The sequence below is a fragment of the Echinops telfairi genome, unplaced genomic scaffold, assembly GCF_000313985.2.
Source record: "Echinops telfairi isolate 266 unplaced genomic scaffold, ASM31398v2 ScPeMD7_7469;HRSCAF=8507_0, whole genome shotgun sequence".
Lineage (NCBI taxonomy): Eukaryota > Metazoa > Chordata > Mammalia > Afrosoricida > Tenrecidae > Echinops > Echinops telfairi.
Genome location: NW_022111372.1, coordinates 51,001,251 through 51,009,804, shown reverse-complemented (window position 1 = coordinate 51,009,804; position 8,554 = coordinate 51,001,251). Strand labels below are relative to the sequence as shown.

General features: G+C 43.1%; 1 protein-coding gene across 3 annotated transcripts in view; it reads left to right on the top strand.

Annotated features, from left to right (window-relative positions):
• Positions 1–8,554, top strand: part of FAF2 (Fas associated factor family member 2) — a 76,156-nt gene that overhangs the window by 54,145 nt on the left and 13,457 nt on the right. For all 3 annotated transcript variants that reach the window (XM_004696809.2, XM_045284663.1, XM_045284664.1), the window contains exons 3-7: positions 1,096–1,230; positions 2,682–2,758; positions 5,364–5,502; positions 7,472–7,557; positions 7,654–7,745. In XM_004696809.2, coding sequence (XP_004696866.1) covers positions 1,096–1,230; positions 2,682–2,758; positions 5,364–5,502; positions 7,472–7,557; positions 7,654–7,745 — 529 coding nt within the window. The remainder of the gene's footprint in view (positions 1–1,095; positions 1,231–2,681; positions 2,759–5,363; positions 5,503–7,471; positions 7,558–7,653; positions 7,746–8,554) is intronic.

Below are 8,554 nucleotides of genomic sequence, written 5' to 3'. Positions count from 1 at the left end.
ATTGTGATAAGAGTTGTATGAGCCCCTAATAAATTGATTTTTTTTAAAAGTACAAACAAACAAAAAAACCTCGGGTTCAAGAATTACATACAGAATAAAGGGAAAGGTTGTAAAAAAAAAAAGAAAAGAAAGAAAAACAAGAATGTCACTTTCAGGACTAGGTGTGCCGGTCTCAAACTATGGTCTTAATCAATTCGTATGCATGTGAAAGCTGGACAGGAGAATACTTGACGCATTTGCATTATGATATCGACATAGAATATTGGAAGTACGGTGGACTGTCAAAAGAACAAACCTCTTGGAAGAGGTACAGCTGGAATGCTTCTTAGAAGCAAGAATGGCAATGCTCTGTCTTTTGTACCATGAGCATGTTACCAGGAGAGACCGTTCCTTGGACATCATGCTTTGGTAATGGAGAGAGTCGGTGAGATGGATGAACACCATGGCTACAACAATGGGCTCAAACACAACAGCAGTGATGGGATGGTTCCAGACCAGGCAGTGTTTCATCCTGTTGCACACTGAGATCATTATGAGTCAGAGTCAACGCAGTGGCCCTAACAATAACAGGCCCAGGGTAACGCATGGGCCACTTATATTTTCCCTCTTTCTGATAAAAGGCCTTCCTAAGAACACAGACCACTGCATAGTGTAATTGTGGGGGGAAATTGAGGCTCATAAGCCAAAAGCTTTTCTGAATTGGGATTCAAATTTCTCCCTAGCCTTCCCTCAAACACTACACCGTCAGGACTGTTCCCGTGCACAGCTTCCACATCATATTCTAGGAGCCTGGATTTCACACGCTCATACAGTGAAGCACCTTGTACCAGCCACCTACTCTTTAATCATGAGGAGTGCACTTGCTGCACAAACGATGCTTCCGGGCACTTGTTTCATCTCCCTGCGGTGTGTGAATTCTGGAGCTGCCCCTGCAGTATGCCTCCCACTCTAGCAGATGTGTTTATGGAATCTGTGTTGATTAAAAGGTCTAAGAAGATACACTCTTCGGGTGACCTCTCCGTGTATTAATGTTTATACTGTTTGAAACACCAAGAAATAGTTCTGAAACTCTTGCTATTTTTCCTTTCATCTCAGGCTGCTGTACAAGACAGATTAAATGAGCAAGAGGGTGTACCAAGTGTTTTCAACCCACCTCCTTCGAGACCTCTCCAGGTTAATACAGCAGATCACAGGATCTACAGCTATGTTGTCTCAAGACCACAACCAAGGGCAAGTTATTTTGCAGCTGAAATTCCCCCATTTTGTTTTATAGGTTCATTTGTTTGACTTGGGCTTATCACCAGATAATAGAAGGGGGTGGGGGGAATGCTCGGAATGTAAACTTGTTAGCTACACCAGACTTCTTAGTAAAGTTAGTGAGATATTATGTGTCCTTGTCTCCTTAATTGATTCAGAAATTGTCCCTTTATTTCTGAGTACACAGATGATTTATTTACTTGTATAAATAGCTGTGCTGCATATTTAAATAAATTTTACGTTAGGATCTGTTTGCCCATTTCGCTATTGCTTCAGTTAATTCTAAGCTACTTCTGAGAAAGTACTGTATATACTTGAGTATAAGCCGACCCAAATGTCAGCCGACGCACCTAATTTTATCACAAAAACTGCATTAAAAATGTGCTGAAAACCTTGGCTTATACACGAGTATATGCGGGACTTGGAATCTTTGGGAGCTACCTTAGCCACGTCTTTTAAACTAGTCTTAGGGCTAGTAGCAGAGAAGCAGTTCAGTTAAATTCAACAGGCATTTACGAATGTTCCAGCCTGTTAGTGTTTTATTGCTGAGAGCTAGGCTTCCCCTCAGAATGCTCATAGTCTACTAAGGAAGTCAGATGTTTATACAGTCAACTCCAAAGAACTTCTTGTAGTTGTTCTTCTTTTACCCAGGCATGGTGCTCTGGTGGTGTAGTGGTTATGCATTGGGCTGTAACCCACATGGTTGGCATTTTGAATCCACTACCAGGTCCTCTCGAGGAAGACTGGGCCTTCTGCCATAAACAGTTTCTAAGACTCACAGGGAGGTCTCTGAGTCAGCATTGACTCATTGACAGTGAGTTTGTGTTTATACTCACATACATTTGGAATCCCAAGAAAGCTTTTCCTTTGACTTTGCATTGGAAAGAATCCCCCCTCACCATACCTTTTCATAGAGCACTTGTCAGCATTGAGAAAATAGAGATTCTGAGTGATGATTTTTATAGTATTCTGAGTACAAGAGCATACATTGATCATTTAAAATTAGCATGACTAAGGATAACAACTATATGGTAATGCATAATTGCAGTTAATATAATTACTTATATATATACAACCAAGGTAGTAATAACTAACCTTTCTTTTGTTGGCACCATATTTTGTATACATCTTGAAAGAATGAGGATCATTCTTTCAAGGGAAGTTGCAACTGAATTTGACAATGCTGCAGAAAAAGTGCTAAGGCAAATGTAATAAAGAAGTAAAATTAGTGATAAAAAAGGAAGAACAATGATAGTATTAGATCAAATAAGATCAAGAAAAGTTGGTCTTTTAGAAGGTTGAGAGGGCCAGCCAGGAGGAGGGCGCCCTATTGCAGAGGAAGAAAAGATGAACCTGAGCTAGCCTTTTTGTCGAGTGTTTGCGATTGAAAGAAAAGGTATCTAATTTTGCTTTTGGAATTTCAGGGGCTGCTTGGATGGGGTTATTACTTGATAATGCTTCCATTCCGGTTCACCTATTACACGATACTTGATATATTTCGGTACGTACCTTGATGTTTATGTTAGTAGCAGCAGAGTAGGCTTTGGAACTTGAACTGGGAGGGGAGGTTTATATTCTATCCATTTGCACTTGTCAGTCTGAGTGAAAGTTCTTCCTGAACTTTCAGTCTTTTAATATAGTGTGAAAATACTTAAAATGGTTCAGAAATAATGACAGGTATTGTAAAATGGAATTGTTTTTAATTAGTATTGCCTATATTTTCAAGAGTCAGTCTACATACACCTATCAGTACCCTTGCCAGGTTTGTTACCTCAACAGTCCCTCTTTAATCTGGACACCCTTTCCTATCTAACCACCATTACCTTTTAACTTCACACTCCTGATCCTTTGTACCCTAAACCACGTCTACACCACCTGATTCTCAAAATACCAACACATTCCCTTCCTCTGACATTACCCACCTCTCCTTAGATTCCTGTCACACAGCTTCACCTCTCTAGATACCTCTGTGGTACATTCACTCTGCCTGGCAACCATCAGTTGCCGACACTGGAACCCTAGTTTCATACTTTTGTATTTCTTCTAGCTTCTTTTAGATACCATTCGAAAACCACATCGCTGTAAGCTAAAAATACCGAGTGACTTCTGACCGGCGGCGACATCAGGGTTGGAGTGCCTGGTCTAGAGCTGAGCAGTAGTTGAACCCATGCCTAGGTTTTAAGAGGAACAAAGTGTTATGGGACATCTGGGCCAACAAACAACTAGAGTATGTGCTCTGGGCTCTGCTTTTGTGGCAACCTACACCTCCCTCTTAGTATGAGCAAGCAGAGGCTGGAAACGAGGGCCCAGCAGTGGCTAAAGTACTGGAGCCAAATTAGAGCCTTTTACCTTGACCATTTCGGGTTTTATGAGCCTGCCTACGTTTTTACTTCTGTCAGTGTAGTTTTTAACAGTCATTAATGAACTAATTTGTATTCTTTCAGTCCCTGCCTATTTAAAAATGGCACTTGATCCTTTTAAATCATAAAGAAGATTGATTTGCTGTTTTTACTTTGTAGAAAAATAGATTGTCCTAAAATATCTAGGCCATAGGACCGATGATATTGTAATGAGAAACAAAAAAGTTAAAAGCCTTGATCCAGGGTCAAGATTTGAAAACTGACCGAGATAATCCTAAAATACTTAACTTCTGGAAAGTTATTTAGAGCCTGCTAACATAATACAAAAATCATTTAAAGGTTCCTAACCACTTCCCTGCATACATAACTTTTTATATTTCGTGGGTTTAATTTTCTCTGGAATGTTTATGTCAATAAGCTTGATGTGATTACTCAGGAGAAATTCCAAGTGGAATTGTGTATACATGGGGAGTTTGTTGAGGGATTAAGGATTTGGCTCAAAATGTAGCATACTTTAGTCACCTTTTATGTACTGAAAATTCCTCACGTAAATGAATGTTGTTTGCTTTCCTTAGAAAAATATGCGTGGCATGTGTTACTAATTTTAATGCAGCTCTGTCGTTCAGGCAACTTGTTTAATATCCTGTGGCACACTGACTAAGGAGCTTTAGGGGCATAGAGTTATGCAATGGGCTGTTAATCACAAGGTCAGCCGCTCAAAGCCACCCCAAGCTGCTCCGAGGGAGAAAGACCAGGCCTTCTGCCCCCATCAAGTTTACAGCCCTGCAAACCCACAAGGGCAGCTCTACTTTGGACTCTGAGGGCCACTTTGAGTCAGAATTAGCTTGACCGTGCACAACGACAGCCCACTGACTTATCAGGCCTTCTGTCTTCACTGCCTCCTGTGGAAACCCAAAGCATCCAAAATGAAGCTCCAAGAATGACAGGAGGATGAGCTTCTAGAAGATGTGTGATACCTCCCGGCACACAACCTTACAGTAGTTCCCAGGACTGCAAATCAGCCAGACATTCGCTGGACTGGTTTTATAACTCCCACCCCCCCCATGGCGTCCATGAACCATAAATCCTCAAGCGGATTTTACTTGCCCCTTTGAAAAGCAAGTGAATCCTGTCTACAAGTTCAAGTTTGCTATTACTATCCATAATTCAAATAGCTTGGGAATATGAACAAGAAAAAAAAAATCAAAATCCCATGAGTGCATAAAGGGAGAGGGACTGATCTTTGTTCTGGAGCCGTGCTATCCAGTAGAATATCTGAGATAAAGAGAATGTTCTAGATCTGTGGTGGCCATTACAGAAGCCACTAATCCTGTGGCTATTGAGTACTTACAATACAGCTTAGTGGGAGTGAGGAGCTGAATCTAATTCATTTAAATTAGATAAGCATACGTGGCCAGCCATGTGACGCCCTGCCGTTCTAGAGAGTATGGAGGCAAAGCCTGGCCCATGATTTTTTGGATGCTATCATCCTTTTCCAGATTTTCCAGCACTAAATTTTTCTGTATAAAGCACTCGGGATGGCATTTGTCTTCCTCGTGGTTTCTAGAACAGGCAGTGGAATGACAACTTGCTGCTCTGCAGCTTTTGAGCCAGATGCCACCCTTGGGGTTGTTGTCCACTGCAAGTCCCTCCTCCTGTGGCTGCCATGCCTCTGGCCTGTTCCAGAAATCTGTACAAGTGGATACGCTCGCAGGATTCATGTGATATTTATTCCTTCCTCCCCAGGTTTGCTCTGCGTTTTATACGGCCTGACCCTCGCAGCCGGGTCACTGACCCCGTTGGGGACATTGTTTCATTTATGCATTCTTTTGAAGAGAAATATGGGCGGGCACACCCTGTCTTCTACCAGGGAACGTACAGCCAGGTCAGTGCCACAAACCATGCAGGTGCTAGTCTGTTGATGTGATCTCATCTCAGAGGACAGCAGAGCCTGTAGTAATCATGGCGTCCTTTCACTTCACAAAGGTCTCCAGGAGCTCTCCACTGCTTGTAGTGATAAAAGAAAGACCAAGCCTTTTAGGAGGGCCCTCCTTGATCTAACCCCAACCTTCCTAAAATGCCGTTTCTTGCATGACCTGTCCCCATACCCCAGGTTCCGGCTAAATGATTCCCTTGCACACTGTCACGTCCCACCTCACTGGCTTTGCTTTTGCTCTTCCCTCCACCTGGATGTCTTCCTCACTGTTTTGCAGATTAGAATGTTGCCCATTCTTCAGCCAGATCGTGTCGCTACCCCCCACCCCGCCAAGCCTTGCCTGGTTGTTATGCCGTATCCTACCTCACAATCTCAAACCATCATCTTCATTTGTTCTCCTATAGCTTTTCTTGCTTTTAGCTTATCACAATTTCACATGATCTATTTTTGTATTATACTTGTTTGTATGTATGCCTTGGCTCAGTTACCAGAGCTGTATGCCCTTGACGGTAAGGCCAAAGTCGTCTTCCCACACAGTATTGAATGAGGACATAAGCCAGAGGCTGAGCTAATCAACTGAAGCCACCCACACCTTGGATGTTACTGTTAATTCTTGCTGACCGGGGGTTGGGGAGTGGGATTAGAGCCCATTGTGCTAGTTTGCCAAAGAAAAATAAAATGTAGAAGTATCTCAAGAAAGTAATTTTAACCTTCCTGTTTTGATTTTCCCTCAGCTACTTTGGCTCATAATCTCCTCACTAGATACTCCCATTCCATTCAGCAAACATTAAGCACCGACTGTATGCCTTATAGAAGCCCTAGTGGCTAACCATAGGGTCAGCAGTTTAAAACTACCAGTTGCTCCAAGAGAGAAAGAGGAGGCTTTCTACCTCAGCAAAGATTTCGTTTTGGAAATCCAAAGGGGGTAGTCCTGCCTGGCCTTTCCAGTTGCTGAGTCAGAATAGACTCATTGGCATTGAGTTTTATATGCCCCAAAGCATTGTGTCGATAACTGCAGGATTAGCACTTCAAATCCTCCCGCCTCTCCTCAGGAGAAAGATGAAGCTGTCTATTCAGGTGAAGATTTGCAGTCTGAGAAACCCTCTATAGGGTTGCCGAGTTGGCATGGACTCAGTGGTGGGGTGGGGAGGTATGTATATGTCCGGCACTGTGCTCCGTGCTAGAAACACAGAGAAATAGATGGGGAACTCTCATGCACCGCCTTGGCTGTATTCCTTAATGTCAGGGACTCTTCACCGAAGAGAACTGCGCTCGGGATTATGCACACACAAAAGCATGCATAAAACACTGGCCTTATCTTTGAAGATCTGGAAAGGCTGCGGCTCCTGAAAATGCCATTGAGTCCTACAGTCCCTAAGCCCCACCTGATCCATGGGGCCCGGTGTCAGATTCCGCTTCCCCGTGCTCTGACGTGGCAAGATTGCCTCACACTCACGCACCCCTTCCATGCGGTCAGGTTCTCCAGCTTTGTTTGGTGTTTCTCCCGTCAGACTGTGGAAACTGACTTCTCCGTGGTCTCTTGGACCAATGTTTGTCACCTATCTACTCTCATGGGCCTGGTGCCATTTCAATCCTGAAACAGTACGAAAACTCTTTTCATCAAAGCGTATTAGGGAGCGTTTCTAGAAGAAGAAAAATGCTGGGAGTGCGAAGGTAGAACCTGGGAATTTTCTGGTTTCTTGCTTGCCTTTTCCCCTTCTCGTGTGTGTGTGTGTGTGTGTGTGTGTGTGTGTGTGTGTGTGTGTGTGTGTGTGTGTGTGTGTGTGTGTGTGTGTGTGTGTGTGTGTGTTTTCCTTTGTGTTTGTTCCTAAACACTCATCTGGATCCATTAGGACCTCACCCTAATTAAAAACTCAGGGGAAAGTCCTCATAATGAATTGTCTTCTGTTTCTCACAGGCACTTAATGATGCCAAGCGGGAGCTGCGCTTCCTTTTGGTTTATCTTCACGGCGATGACCACCAGGACTCTGACGAGTTCTGTCGGTGAGTGGAATTGATTCTTTGCTCTCTCCCCTCAGATCTTCTCTGATGATTGTAGTCAGCAAGTTGCTTTCATGTCCTTTTCCTCCCTCTCCACAGCAACACCCTCTGTGCGCCAGACGTGATTTCACTCATTAACACGAGGATGCTCTTCTGGGCGTGTTCCACAAACAAACCTGAGGGATATAGGGGTGAGTTGTGTTGCTTCTGCCCCCTCGAGGTTGTTGGGCATCTTTGGAATGGCTTGGAAAGACATGCCATGTACTACTGCATTGGTAGATGCAGTGCTAGTTGCTGTTTGTACATTCTCTCATTTAATCACCATCAGTCCTGATGGATTAGAAAGCAGTTGCAGAGCGAGTACAGGTGTATCTGACACAAAGCACATTCTTTCCAAAGAACCATTGCCACGAGTCTGCTTTATTTTTAGAAACACCCCGTCCTGGCCGGCAGCTTGCCTCTTATCGGAATGGGTATTGTACGGCAGAGTGTGTTCTCTCCCTCAGCTTCCTGTACAGAGTTCATTGTCTGAATGCCTGCAGTGCTGATACGGATTGAGAAAGTTCAGATCCTAGCTGACAATAACTCTTGACGGGAGATGGGTATTTTTAGAAGTCCATATGAGATACAGAGACATCCAGTGAAGAAGAGTGGGGTCACTTTGCAGCTCCTGTTCGCCAGCTTTTATCCTATCGTGCCAGCCACTCTGCCAGACCCTGGGAGTGTCTGTGGCCTAAAACGTGAATCTTTACTCTGGTTTGTAAAAATATCTGTTAAAAGTGTGTTTAGGTCCTGCAGCAGGTATCTTTCTATTTTAATACAGCTTTGGGTGCGGCCAGAGAGAAAGAGAGCAAAGATGTTTTTGCATAGCAGCTATTTATTTATTTATTTTTAAATTTTAAAAATATTTATTTATTTTCATAGAAGCTTTTTTTTTTTTCAAAACCATTTTATTGAGCTCTAGTAGATATCAAATGATTCCATAGTTCAGTTATGTCAA